This window comes from Poeciliopsis prolifica, unplaced genomic scaffold (assembly GCF_027474105.1).
Source record: "Poeciliopsis prolifica strain line A6 unplaced genomic scaffold, Auburn_PproV2 SCAFFOLD014, whole genome shotgun sequence".
NCBI lineage: Eukaryota > Metazoa > Chordata > Actinopteri > Cyprinodontiformes > Poeciliidae > Poeciliopsis > Poeciliopsis prolifica.
Window position 1 is genome coordinate 10,488,603 of NW_026562389.1, and position 15,517 is coordinate 10,504,119.

The 15,517-nt window shown below is 40.0% G+C and overlaps 1 protein-coding gene across 1 annotated transcript in view; it reads right to left on the minus strand.

Annotated features, from left to right (window-relative positions):
- adamts3 (ADAM metallopeptidase with thrombospondin type 1 motif, 3) overlaps positions 1-15,517 on the minus strand; it is a 130,013-nt gene that overhangs the window by 61,395 nt on the left and 53,101 nt on the right. The window contains exons 5-7 of the mRNA XM_055039473.1: positions 14,338-14,534; positions 3,259-3,342; positions 1,241-1,397 (exon numbers count right to left, since the gene is read on the minus strand). Coding sequence (XP_054895448.1) covers positions 1,241-1,397; positions 3,259-3,342; positions 14,338-14,534 — 438 coding nt within the window. The remainder of the gene's footprint in view (positions 1-1,240; positions 1,398-3,258; positions 3,343-14,337; positions 14,535-15,517) is intronic.

A 15,517-nucleotide genomic window follows, 5' to 3' on the forward strand; every position in this document is an offset into this window, starting at 1 on the left:
TGCTCAAATGAAACAGTTGATTTGAATCCAACTTCCATCTAAATAAGTTGTTTTAGTTTCCAAAGTCAGAACCGACTTCATTTAAAGGTAATTTCTTCCAGACATCGTCTTCATCTGCATTGATTGGTTAGATTGCAGTGTTTACCTTCTTTGCAGTGAAAATTAGATATAGATTTTGTTGTGAAGAAACGGCTGTTTGTTCTGTTTCTTTGCAGAAGCGACGCAGTGAATCGTCATCTGAGCAGCAGACATCATCATTATTCTCAGGATGATTGGAAGATGAGCTTCTGGTGGATAAAACATGGCTGCTTTCAATTGCCAGAATAATTGCATTAAATTTTGTTTGTTGGCAATCAGTAAATTTGAGAACAAAGTGGCAACATGATGAAACAAAAGTAACTGCATTTTATCATCTGATGACTTTACTTTGTCTCTAAAAACTTTGGACATTTTGGATTAGAAATCAAGTTTGAACAAAACTTTTTTTGTTTTAATTAGTCCTTCAATTATATAAGTATCCGAATAAAACCCTTTGCTTTATAAGAGTCTTGCTTTTAAGAGCATCTGGCTTCGCCGTCAAGGTTGTGGAAGTAAAAAGAAGCGAGTTGTTTAGCAAGAAGAGGAATTTGCTCTGCCTCATGCAGAGCAGCTCGTTTCCCACAGTATGATTTAAAAAATAAGATGCATTTTCATTTTAACGGCTTTTTTTATTTTAACAAAGAAATGATGAAATAGTTGCACACACCCAGCAGGATTATCCTATATTAAACTCACCAGGATAAATCTGTTTATGTCAGTGTTTGTGTCTCTCAGAAGCTCTGATTTTCAGATTTTGTCATTTTCAGTGTGTGTCTGTTTCTGACAGCAATGAAGGAAAAGAGAAAATAATGATGTTTTTCAAAGTAAAAAACAAGTCAGGCTTCTAAAAAAATCATTTTAAAAAGTTGCATGTTTCTCACTTGGAGTCAAAACATCATGGATTCACTGAGGCCGGCCTTTTGGAATGAAATAATTCAACTGTGATGGTTATCGCTCACAGATAAAGAGAATTTGGTTTCTCAGACAATTTGATCAGATCAACTAAGAGTTCATATGTTCAACAAAAATACAAATATTTCTGCAAAATATGGACATATATATTCCAATGCAGTGTGTTAAATTAAAGATAACTCATAAATAAGATTGAAAACACTGGAACTAGAAGCGGGCCCCCTTTGGCCCCCTCGGGCCCCGGCCTTACCCTGCATGCCGGTGGGGCCGAAGCCTTGGCGCGTGAGGAAGATGGCGTGGTCGTGATGTTCGGCGTGATCAGGATCGCCTTTCTGCTGCACAAACGCCCAGCGGCAAACGTTCTCCAGACTCCGTGATGGGTTTCCTCTCTCGATGAGGCTGATGGACTGGCAGACGAGGAAAAGGGAAAAGAGCTCAGCAATAAACAGCCCATCACTGTGTCTTGTTATTTCCTCTCAGGCAGCAGCACAACATGACGGGTTCATTTTCCTTGAGGACACAAAGTAACAAACTCTGCACAGAGTCTAAAGGGAAATAAGTCACTAGTAAGAATTATTTTACTTTATCTTTGTTTGATTTGAAGACACATAAAATGTGAATATCTGATTTTAATACAGACAGGTAAATCATAATTTGGGCTTTTTAATAATGTGGTGCTGAGGATCTCTGCCTGTAAATCTGACATTCACATCATTCCATAAATCTGGAACAAACTTCCAAAAACTACAAAAACGTCAATGATCAGGAAGAAAATCACACATTTTATTCCAAGAGAAAAAAACTGAATCATGCTGATATTTATGCCAGTTTCATCAGGAGGAATGGGTTCAAAATCCAGGAAGCTGTTTGTGGAAACGTTTAACACGATTCCAACATGGAATACATATTTCTACGCTTCTCGTCTGGATTTAAAGACAGTAATAAAAACGCAGCAACAGCCCCTCTTCCTAATTATTTTGACAATGCAAAAATAAATCATTGCAGGAATCCTACCTGACCTCACACAGAGAAAGAGAAAAGGTCATTCATGTTTGTACAGAGTGTGTAAAATTCAGGTTTCCTCTGAGCAAACTGTGTTTTTTTGTGATGCAGGCCAGCATAACGATGCTAATTACTGATATAAGGCGCTAAAGTCCATTAACAAATGGTCTCCCACACACAGCGCGACATAACCTCTGCTCTGAATATGAAGAATTAACAAAATCATTAAGCAGTTATTTATAAAAATATGGGGCTCAATGCTTGACAAAAAAGCTGAAAAATAAATGATTTATTTGGACGTTAAATCTTCCACAGGCATTGAACTGCATGACCTCCATTAGTTCACATGAATCTTTTGTGGTTTTTCTGCTTTGGGAGAAAAAACTTGAGGTTTTTCCCAGATCCATCGACTCTTTCTGTCTCCTCTTTTGTCTCTGGGAGATTTTACTGGGAAATCTCAGACTGGCTGTTTGTTTTAATTAGTTTTAATTATCTGTATATTTACCCCAGAAATGGCCGAATATTAAATAAAACCCAAGCACATTCACTTTAAGCCTTATTATTTTACTTTTTACTGATTTCTGTTTAATCCTATTATTTCTACTTTCAGATACTTTTGTTTTTCTACTAATTCAATACAATCTGCACTAAATCATCCCAGACAGAGCTAATTAAATCTCTCCGTGGGATTCATGTGAATATCAAAGCTCCTGGCTGTCAGGACTTCAAGTTGAATCTTTTTCACCAGTCGGTTTGAATATTACAAGAAATATTAAATGTTAAGTGGATGACTCTTGCATTTAGTGAAATATTGTTATCATTCAATGGACCAAAATCTGATTCTAATGATGATTTATGTTGAGAATGTCAGTGACTGCATTATTACCTATATAACAATATAAAACAATTCATACAAATAAGATCAGGCAAAAGCAGATTTTTTTCCAAAACCTGCAGGTCTGGTAAAAGTTTGGTGAAAACATGTTTGTTTTTCATTCAATGGGAAGAAAATCCAGAAATTTACTCAAATAAATGTAACAATACTTTATCATAAAACTACCCCAAAAAAAGTAAAGAGTAAAGCGCAGTAAAAATACTCCTAAAAGTAAATTTTTCCAAAAAAAAAAAAACAAAAGTAAATGTAATTAGTAGCTCTAACAGGATTAAAGTCTGTAAATGTGTTTAGAACGTCGCATATGAACAAACTAAAGGGAATATTGTCCTTCTGTGTGAAAACGATTCCTACTGGTGGATTTTCAGACTCACCTTGGCGTAACCCAGCATGATCATCCGGACCAGAACCACGTTGATGTGGACCCCCAGCGACTCGTCGTGGTAAATCTCGTTCACCTGGAAATGCAGCGGCAGGAGGGAGAGTTAGAAAATATTTCAGTTATTTACACAAACAGCCTCCGTGTCACCGGCCCGTTTCATCGCCCGATCGGTGGAGTCTGTGAGCCGACCTGTAATCACAGCCCTGAGCCGCCGCTGGAGCAATAAACAGCCCATCACTGTGTCCTGTTATCAGGGTTCATGGCTGCTGGAGGAGGAAAATAAACTGAGATCATCTGAACAACAGCGGCTGGACCCTCGTCTGAAATTGCAGACAAAAGTACTGACTTAAAACGTCTTAAGACGAATTTGGTGCTGCTTTTGAGAACGAGGAAAATTCAGGACAAGAAACAAAGCATGAAACGTCCAACATCAACATGTGAAAAGCTGCAAGACTTAATATCAATACATGCAGAACCATTTGTGGAATAACTAATAAATAATTAAATAGAAAAAGCAGTTCATAGAAGATTTTTTGTTTTGCAAAATTTGAACCAGGCGAAGCTAAAATGGCCACTTGATGAATTTTGGGCAGAACTTAATTCCAGTCAAAGTCTTGTTTTTTCACCTTATGTTAAAATCTCGATAGTTTTTGTTCTTTCTGAGTTTGTTTGCTCCAGTTGAAGGGGCAGAATGAGAATTGCCTGTTTTGAGTTTTACATCACATTATAATCATATATAAACCAAACCCGGATTGTTCCCTCGATTCGTTACGCATGTTTGAATAACTTTATTATCTCCATGGCAACCATTCTGCTGCAAAACGCCTGGTTGGACTTAGCTCCGCCCTCGAGACTCAGCTCCTCCTAAGAAGAGTTTCCAAGCCTCTGCCTCACAGAGCAGCCCTCCTCACTCAGCTCCTTCAGACTAGCCAGCAGCAATTAGCATCTAGCACAGGATTAATCCTGGGACATCGTGATTAATCAGATTAATTGTTTCAGCCCAACTTGTACCTTCATCCTCATCACCAGATAGCTGAGGGTTGGAATGTAAACGGACCGGTGCACCGAGATTTTTCTTCCCCACAACAAACCGGATCAGTTTCTGTTCATCTCCCGTTTCATCCCAGCAGGAAACGTAACGAGCAACAGAGTAAAAGCCGGTGGGGAAACGTGTGTGAAGGAGTCCAGGGTTCTGCACCGGCTGGCCTTCAAGCCCACAACCCGTCAGAGTGAAGAGAGTCAGAGTGATGAGTCAGCGTGAAGCCGCAGTGACATCTGCCCTCCCATCCCACCCCCGCGCCACCACTTCTGCCCTCTGGCGCCTCCCGACACACGCCGGCTCCTTCCTGATCCAAACATTTGCATATCCATCTTTGGTCTGCATGAACACCAAACTCTTCCAAACGCCCCGCTGAGCGCCCGGCTGGATGTTTGTGCATTTATGTAGAGAAAAAAACTTTTTGCTTTGCAAGATCATGTGAAAAGTTACATGATTTTGTTTAGGGAAACGTTGTGTATTAATCTAATAACTGAACCAGATCATGTTGATAGCATATTGATTCTCTGATATTGAGATTTGCAGAGATGTCATATTATGCAACGAGTGGAAACATGGAGATGAGACGTTTGTTGACAGACTGGTCGCAGTTCAGCCGTGCTGTGCAGAAAAATGATTGAGCAACGATCAAGTCTGTGAATAAATCAACATCTGGCTCTCCGCCTCCCAGAGCGCCGCCGCCGCTCTGCGCTTCACATTTTCTCTGGTCTGACGATTTCTCACTAAGTCGTCTGACTGTCCTCAGAGCAGTTTCTGTCCCTCATCGACTCGAGTGCTGCAGCTTCAAACAGCAAATCCATTCTGCCCCAGAAACTTCACATTTCTGATGAGGCCACTTTCCTGAATGTGGCTGCAGAAAAGGCTGGAGGACACAGATTAAACTGAACGCTCTACTGTCAGCTGCTCCTCCAGATCTGAACGGTACCACCAATCAGCACTATCGGCCGAAATGCTGATGCTGCAGTTTCTAAACTGCTTCCTCGCCGCTACAGCAGAGTTCATTCCCTCTGTGCACCACATTCGTTCAATCTCACTTTTTATGCAAGCAGTTGAAGAACACCAACACACAAACAATAAGAAGGGAAACAGGTAAGAGCTGAAGGTCTAATCAGTGCAGCAAACTCTACTGTCACTGAAGCCGACATGCATCCAGCGGAAAACACACAGAGTCGCCGGATATCAGCTTTAATGGCCCGTTTGTGTCTCTTTGGAGTAATTTCCTCTGTATTTATAGTCGCTTGCAGTCCGGCTGCAGGTCAGAGTGACTTTCAAATGATAAATATAAAATCTTTCAGCACCACAAAGACGATCGCAACAAAACTTAAAGCTGAGGGAGTTTTGGAGGACAAGCTCAGAATTGTGATTTTATTTAATTTTATTACAGTCAGTGAATATTTGGGCTCTAGCAGAATTTGTCTGGTCATCAGTTGGTTCTGAAAATTGTTAAACAATATAAAACTGACTTTCAACCGTAAAGGGCTAATTCTCTGCTTTTTATATTATCTGGACTAAATCTATAACATTTGAACATGTCAAATAAACTAAAAACAGATTAAAATAAATTAGCAAATAGATCAGTCTCACCTGCCCAACAATCTTTAGGATTTTAACTTCATAAACCAAATCAGAGCAAACACAGAAGGACAAAACACGGTGATATGTTACAAGTTTCCAGCTTAGAATATAAAACTGAATATTTATTTTACTACTTTTTTCCTCTGCTTTTAATAAAATCTGCATGCATGTGGGTCAAAGTTATACCTCAGAGGAGGTGGAGAGAATCTTCACAGAAACAACATGTGGAGAAAAATCAAGACTTTGGGTAAAAGGTCAGTCAAAAGAATTGGAAATCATGTTTTTTAGCATCATTAGCATTTCTATGGTCTTCTTTATAATTCACATTTAATTAAAGGGTTAATGTTATTTTATAGCCCAATCCAGTAACTGTTACCTTCAGTTGTTATAAAAATGTTGCATATATATCAAACATGACTTAACAGAAATTTGGCTTCACAATTTAAGGCCTTGAAATTGGCGTTCTGTCTCTTTAAGAGGAGCGTCAGGCTTTCTTCCTGTCGTTAACTCCCACTCCCCCCACTGGAGACCATCAGCATCGGGTCGCTGCAGTGAGGAGGGTCAGAGGGCAAAACGCGCCTCATCCTGTCTGTGAGCAACATGGAGGGAGGATGTCGACAATCCTCCACTCTCTATGAAAACGGAGAAAAATCCTAACAAAGAGGCTCAAAAATCTGTTTTGGAGTCTAAAATTAGACCAATGGGGAAAAATAATACGATTTGCAAACACCCCATATGGATCTCCAGATGCCTTTACAGTCTGCTGTGGATGCAAACATATTTATTATTAGTTATCAAGACATGGCTAGAAGCTGCAGCAATCATTTTAAAATATATAATAAATGTCTTTTCAGCTGTGAAATCATTAATAACTTCCACTGTTGATAGAAACTGACTCTGTTTTAGAGTTTAGAAAACTAAGATGAGTTTTAATGAGGACAACAGAAAACTCTCACCTGAAGGTGTTATTAGAGTTGAATAGATGAGCTAAACTGACAACATAAAGCCAAGTTATTAACCATAATTACATATAATGAAGCACAGAATTAATTAGTTATTTTCATTCAACTTGTTTTAAATAGAAATTGTTCAGCCACCTCTGAAAACAAAATCACTTTGATAACTTTTGGATTTACATTTTGATTAAAATAAACTTCATGATAAATAGTTTTAATACACTTTTCAATTAATAATCATCATTACAGGAATCAGGAACTGCAATCAGCTTTTCGCATGACTTTCTTGTTTTCTTTTTATCCTCTGGTGTAAACTTAGAAGGCCTCCTCTCCATCACCCTAATCTTTCTGTCTCATCACAGATCATCTACTAGATCCAATTGTTACGTCATCATCCAGGAGAAGCGACGGCTGCAAGGTCAGCGACTCGACCTGATCCTAATTACTGGATCGAACCGACAGCATCGTTCTGGATTTGTTTTGTGACGTCACAAAGTGAGATTTTTCATCTTTGGCCAGATAAATGTGGAGACTGAGCCAGTCCAAGTCGTCCAACATCAGTGTCCGACCTCAGAAATGCCTTTCTGCGCGAATGGTCAAACGGTGAGGTTTTTCTGTGTGTTAATTTAGGTTTCTGTGTCGTTTTCAGTTCATTTAGTCTCAGTGTTTCTTGTTCCTTGTCGGGTCCTTGTCTAATCTGTCGCGTTTTGTCTGCAGTCAAGTTTGTCTGTTGTCAAATCGCGACACAAACATTCCCATAAATACACATAAAACTTGAAGTCAGCTTTTCTGAAGGGGCTTATAAGTCAATATCACATGATTAAATTAGAAAAAACGTTCATATGGTCAAAAATTTACAAGAAACAAAACATAATTTCTGGTTTTCTTCATTTTGTCTAAGAAATGTGTTCATCAAACCTGGTTACCAATCAGTTGATAATAATGCACTCCATAAAAAGCCAAATCAAGCTGATTTTCCCCCTCCAGCTGTAAACACTAAACTCCAGACGGACGTTTTGCTCCTTTTCTCAGGGAAGTGCTGCTTGGAGCTGCTGTTTGGACAGAAAATGAATCTTCGCTGGACACAACATTTCTTTGAAGCCTGTCTCGGAGACTGAGGCGGAGTGTAATAACCTTCCCCTCCGACACTTTTCTGAAAGATGTGAGGCAAATGTGAAGCTCTTATCGATCTCTTGACTCCCTGAGAGGGAGAACTGATGGCGCAGAAACGCCGCCTGTGTCTTTTTATCTCAGCAACAAAGAGAGAAGCGGCTTCACCTTCACCATCTGCAAACTAACAGACACAGAAGATTCCAGACACAGGAAGGACGCACGACTCTGTCAGCCAAATGTGTTATAAAATGCAGCTAATGTAGCTGCTATAAAATGTACCGACTCCAGCCCATCGACTGAGTCTCCCTCTACCTCTTTGCTTCGTCATTCCTTTAAGACTTCTGCCACATTTTTTCCTTCCTCTCAACTTTCTTATTGACATTTTTCCAGATACAACATTCTGTGAATAAGCAGCTTCAACTATGTGAAGTCAGCATCCAGGCCATTTTCTGTATTTAAAAATATTTTCATAATTTATTTCTGTTAAAGGGACAGTACAGTTTTTTCAGCTTTCCATCATGTTGTAAAGTTATTTCCAGAGTGTTGCTTTGATTCTTTCATGCATGTTTGAGAAATCCTTTAATCACCATGGACCTTCGTGGCGCAACTCCTCCCCCTCTTAGCTCCTTCAGACTAGCGAGCAGCAATTAGCAAATATCTAGTGGAACTGCTAAGCTACTTCTCAGAGCGACGCTGGTAAAAATGTTGCTAAATGGCTAACAGAGGAGCCATGCTGTGATGAAGTTCTGAAGGCGGAGTAGCAGAAAGAGCAGGAGTTTCTTAAAGAGACAGAGGCCCAATTTCAAGGCGTTAAATCAGGAAGTAAAACTATATTTGATGTTTACAGGATTTTAAAGCAATTGAAATAAATATTTACTTATTTATGCCACAAAATGGAGCTATGTACCTGGAAAATACATATATTGCCCTTTTATAATGAATAGAAACAAATAACTGAAAACATATCACTCTGTTTGCTAAATATGAGCTTCACCTTTTCTATTAAATAGATGAATAAATTAGCTTTTCCACAATATTCTGACTCATTGAGAGGCTCTAATAATACACATATGCCTTAAAAAAGAAACTCCGTCTTCATTAGAATAAAAAATCTAAGAGATTTGGAGGAAAAGGAACCAGAAATATAATGAGGAGAAGAATGTATGACAGGAGGAAGACGAGGAGGAGGAAGAAAGGAAAACATATAGGAAGATAACAGAGAAGGTAAGAGGAGTGAATTGTGGAAAAGGAGACATTAAAGAAGATAAAGGGTAGAAAGAAAAAAAAACATGGAGGGAGAAAAGTTATTCAGATGGAAGTGCTATAAATGTCAATATAAATGTAGAATTTAGGAAGGAGGAGAGGAGAGACAGAGCTGTGGGAAGATGAAGGTGAGCAGAGTGAGGATCAGAGAGGGAGAATAAGGCGAACGGCGGGATCCAGACAGATCCAGACCAAAAGACTCGACTGGCTGCAGCTGGACGTTCTTGTCAGTCCCAGTAATCAGAGAGCCGAGGCCAGACAGAGCTGCAGGAATCTCTGCTGGAGGACGACACCCAGAAGCCCAAACATGCCCCGGCGGTGCCGCCGCCGCTGCGCTGCTGCCGCTGCGCTGCTGCCGCTGCGCTGCTGCCGCTGCGCCGCCACGGCCACCGTGGCGCTGCTGCGTCCACTTTCACATGGAAGAGGTGTTAGATTTGTTTCTGTGATGTCTTCCATCCTCTATTCTAATTCTTGGCGACATGACTTCAAAAGGTACAAAAGTATCTCAGAGTATCTGCCCGCCATTATCCCTCACGCCGCGCCGTGAGGGCTTCATCTCCAGCCGAGATGAAGCCCTCACTAGAGGATGAGACAAGCCGCATCTGTTGCTGAGAAACAGATGCGGCTTGTGGAGCCAGAAAGTACCAGCAGCGCCGCTTCAGGGCATTTATCCTCATCTTCCGTCTGAACAAGCAGCTCTCATTAAACCCACAGTACAGAGGCATCACAGCCACTTTCTCCCAGCAGTCGTGATGTATTCCTGAAACGCTTCTGACAATTTGACAATCTAATGCTGCATATCCAACCAGCCCCCGTCAGACCAGCGATAGCCTCAGTCGATTGTCAAATTACCGTGAAAAGCATCTCGGTGAAATGACCCTGCTGGGGGAGCGGCGGCCATGACACCAGCTCAGAGCGGATCTGAACTGAGGCTGTGAGGAATCTGATTGAAGCCTCCATTGTGTTTGGATGGCCAGTTATCTCACTTTGAGTCAATGTGAGTCAGAAGCACAGAGCGGCGGACACTCAGACACGACGCTATGACCAGCGAGAACTCAGCTGCTTAGATGGCAATTAGTCACTACAGTGACTTCAGGAGGAGATTCACTCTTAACTGGATTACATTTGTTGCAACATGTCTAAGGTTAAATAAATTGGTGTAAAAATAGATTGACGTGTCAGAGGAAAGGGTTTTAAAAGTCGAATCCTTCAGAAGTCTTGCAATCTGAAAGGTAGTGTTTCTAACAGCAACACTGAATCAAATGGCTACATTATTTCCTCTGTAAGTTTCAGAGAAACAGAAAAAAAATACAAAGTAAAAAAAAAACCAACATGAATAACAAAACATCATGAGACAGCAGAAAGATGTGGAGAAGCTTCGGTCAGGTTCTGAAAAGCAGGCGCAGAGCGTTTCAATCATCATCTGGCAGCGGCGGCTGTACGACACCCTGAAACCCGAAGCCACTGGCCGGGTAATGAGAGCATCAGCCAGAGGAGCAGCCAAGACGCCCACTGAACTAAAACCATCTTGTTTCATCAGATAAAACAGCGACCGAAAACAAAATGTGTAATAATTAAGCCTCAACCTCTTTCATGTTTTCAGGAGCCCATTCAATTCACCTAATCAGTTTCATTCAGCCCACCTGTGCCGTGCCGAATTCTCTCTCCCTACTTCGCTCTCTCTCTCCATCTCGACCTCCCTGTCAGATTATCAACAGTATTTGCTGGTGGAAATACAGAATCTATCTTTCTCTGCGCTCGTGATTTTTGTGTGTTCCCTGTTTTTGTGCTCGGATCACTTCCTCCTCTTGGATTCAAGCAGTTTTTTCACCTGCCAGGCCTCAGAAACGTCATCAAACCTGCAGCTTCCTGGATCGCAACACGTCACTCAGGGTTTGATTCCAGCTAAATCAGGTTCACGTCAGGAATGGATGTTTCAAGTGACCAAAACGTCCAGACGATCCTCAACCAGAGGCATCATTCAGAGGGACGTCAACATTAACGCATTAATATCACATAAAGCAGATTATTGGATCGGCACATTTTGACCTGAAACTTACTTTGTTCACATTGATACGTTACGTGAGCAACTTTTCTGAAACTGCACCAAAAGTTAAACATTTGTAAGATTGAATCTCAATGGATTTCGCCTCACAGCATCTTGTGTGTTTAAGTTGTATTTGCAGGCTTTCATTTTATCTGGACACAAACCAGCCAATCGGGTTCAAGATCTATGATGTCATCATATAAACAGGCAGAAAAAGCTTTAGATTAAAAGATGCCAGTGAAGGGGCATTGCTGCAAAATACAGGAAAAAGTCGAATCTTTACAGTTTTGACATTTTTCTATTCTAAAACTGACTTTTAAACGTATTAATAACTTTGTCCCAGAAGTGATTAGTCAGATGATTTCCAAGCCGCCACAGTAGGAGTCCTAACAAGGAGCGCTTTAAATAGAGGCAGTGACACTAACAATATGACTTCAATAATCATCTTTCTCATGTAAAGACCCCAGATTTGGAAAAGTAGTAGAGAGTTGATGAAAAGTTAGAGCTTGTATTTCTAACGTGAACAAAACGGAGAATTGTGTGAACGCTGAAACACTCCACAGCATCTGACAAGAAGATAATTATTATTTTCTTTCCTCACTGAAGTTTGTTTTAAAGCACTAAATGACTTTCCTTGTACTTGCAGGTTGACTTTGTGTTTGCACTGAAGTTTGATTTTACTGTTTGCTTTAAATTGGTTTTTATTGTTTTATGTTTGACTTTCCATCTGAATGATGTGGTCACTAACAAAAAGCCACATTTATTGTTGTACATAAGCGCAAATATCTTGAAACTGCAAATATTCCGAAGTTAACTTCACAGAATCAGTGAATAAAATCCAAAAAACAATCACAATATCCTTGAGGGACTGATCAGTGGTAAAAGACTAAGTATTTACTGAAAGCAGCTGGTTGTTTGGTTTGTTTATGGGCTTTATCAACGCTTTCTGGAACAACCAGCGTGTGCCGAATTGGACTTCACATCCATGCTTTAAAACAACGCTCAAGTCTTCAGCATTTTAGGATAAAGTTATGGATGATCCAAAGGGCCACATGCAGCTCCGGAGTCGCAGGTTGAGAACGCCTGACCTACACATAGTGTCATGCTCCTTTCAGCTTTGATGCATGATGACTGCAAAATAAAACGAAGTTAAACCCCTGATGAAGAAGCTTAGTGAAAACACGGAGGTGGTGAACTCTGGAGAAGAACTGAGGCGGCATCATGAGCGCGGAGGCTGACACGTGTCAGGAATGATGCTGCGTCTGACAGTGATGCTGCTCAAAGTGGCTCAGCGTCTGAAGCATCAGCCAGTGACACGGACAGTCAGGACTGCAGCCTGCATGAACCTCTGCACTGCCTTTCATTCTGCATTCATCACTAAACAGCACTCAACTCAACACTGGATCACCGATACGTCAAAACTCTGCAAACTAGTAGTTTGATTTTAAATCATCTAAAACTTTGTTTATGCTTGATGAGAAAAGGTTTGATGCTCTTTTGTTGCTCCAGACGGTTAAACTAATTTGTAACATAAACACATTAAATGCAGAATTTAGTTTTAAAATTATGATTTTAAGTATATTTTTCTATATGATAAAAAATAAAACACAAGGCACTAGATAACAAATCAATAACAATATATATTGCAATAGACATGATCAATATGAATAGGTAATTTATCGGAGAATATTTAATATTCAATAAAATATTCACTGAACTCCGATCCAGAACCGCACAGCATTATGGGAAATGTAGGCCGAGGAAAGGATTCTGTCTAATCAAGTTTGGCGACATCAGCTAACTCTCTCACTCTTTGGTAACCTAGCAACTCACTCAATATCTGGTTACCTAGCAACAGCCTGTTGAGTCGCTTGCGCAGCAGCGGTTTCAGGTTTCTCCACTCTGCTTTGTAACTGCTTAGAAATAAACAGAGTGAAGAAGAAAATGTGGATAAAACAGGAAAAGCATCACTACCAGTTATCCAGATATTCAAAACAAAAACTAATCAATGATTATCGGTATTGACTGATCTGAACAGCTTATGTTGTGACAGGTTTGGGTCAATGCTGAAAAACTTAGCAGAATTGCGACTCCAGTCTGCTAAACTGGTGAGCTAACCTTAGCTGTGTGGGACTGTTTGTCTCGATTCGCCTCACTGGAGGGTCATCAACTGGAGTCAAGTCCATACTTTGACTAGGCCACAGGAAAACCCTGATTTAGATTTTTGGAGGTAATCCACAAATAAAACATCGAATGGCTCACTGATGTGCTTTGGATTATTGTCCTGCTGCACAACAAAAACTCAATGCAGGTAAAGGTCATAACCTCCTGAGATTCCCACCCAGGACCGACCCGTTCCAGGTTTTTGAGGATCTACAAGATGTTCTTTGTTCTCCAACATGCATCTCCATTACCTCCATGGCATGTTGCATCCAAGTGATAAAGTACTGAACCATTGTCCTCCATCTGAACTCTGAACTCTGTTAATTTATTCACTTTTCTTTAAACTTTCTGTGCTGTCATGTTTACTTCCTTCACATAAATTAGCTATGGAGTCGTTCTGAGGTTTAAACTTGGTAAGTGATATGCAAAAAGCCTAAATCCATCTTTTCAAAGTCTGCTTTTAGGTTGTTAAACCTCATCCTCAACAGTAGAGTTCACACACCTTGTGGTTCATTTTATGAATTCAGCAAGGACTCGAAAATGAAAATCATGAGTCAGCATGTTGGTCTTCTGCAGTTTAATGTCTGCCAGTATTGCCATGATAGGCAGTAACATTGTGTCTCATTTCATTCCATCCTGAGGAAAAGGTTGGGGAATTCAGACAGATTAAAGCAGCAGGACCAGGAAGGCCCAGAGCTGCGTTTTCCTTGAATAGATGCTGCGTTCGCATTTAATCCTTTAAAGCTGCCTGAGGGAAACTTTTACTACAGTACAAAACAAATCCAGCTTCCATGATTGGTATTGAATATAGCCTCTAGGAAACAAGGAGTATTTCTGTTATAATAACATCTTTCGTTCCCATTTCCTCCGTATTGATCTGAAATATGAAAGACTTACGATGTTCATCAGAGTCAGGAGGTAATTCTGCACATGCTCCTTGCCATGAAAGCGAACCACCGAGTCGTCGACTCCCAGCAGGATTTCGATGTTGTAGTCGTTTTCTCCGGCGTCGCGGCGGTGCCGGCGGCGGCGGACCGTCTGGTTCACCTGCTGCGTCAGCGAGTCCAGCGTCCCGGCGACACCCAGCTCTGGTTCTGAAGATTCAAACAGCTGCTGGTTAAAACTAAATCTACAAACAGAACCATTTTTTCAACACTTGCCTGAAAAACACATTTAAGCCTTAAATTCTTCTTAACCCTTATGTTCTATATTGAGCTTAAATTAAGTTTTTCAGATTCAAATTTGAAAAAGGCGTCTACATAAAGAGTAGGAATAATCATTTTATTTACATTTTATTTTTAAAAAGGCATGTTCAGTATTTATGCACCCTGCAAAAACACAAAAGTATTTTTTATCTAGTTTCCATTACAAATATTTCATTACACTTGAAAATAGACTAAACTAACTTAGAGGAAACTTTCCAGCAAATAAATTTAGCTGTTTTATGTCAATAATTTCTTGACCTAAGAAGTTATGTCAAAAAATTATTTTTTGCCAAAAAACAATTTTTTTTTTGGTTTTTTGGCAAATTATTTCAGATTGCGTCTTGTTATAAGTGACATAAGCAGCAGCCAACAGCATGTAAAAATAACAGTGTTTAGTTTTGTGTATTATTTGAAACAGGGAAAATGAGCAAAAAAAAAAAAAAAGAAAGAACATTGAGCAGGTGAGTTAAAGAATCAGTCTAATATCACAAAACAGTCATTCAAAGTCCAAACATACATTATTTAGAATCATAAAAATGCAAACTTCTGCTGTGTGGTCATCAATGCCAAAGTTATTTTATTTCATGCTGGTTTTCTAACAGTCGCTGAAGGAGAAAATTTAAGACTTTGTGGGAATTTGTTCCAGTTTTGATGCCTTTGAATGTGAAGGCTGTTTGTGCATCCAAGCATTTCATTATCCAGATGAAATGCATTTTGTTTCAGGTATTTTAGATACGCTCCGAGGTAATCTATGAATACTGAGCGGTAAACAGGTTGGACTCCACTGGAAGTCAAAATAAAACAATCTACAGACTGATGAGTGACATCTAACAACATTTTTTAATATTTAGCTCATATTTACTCCTGCCTCC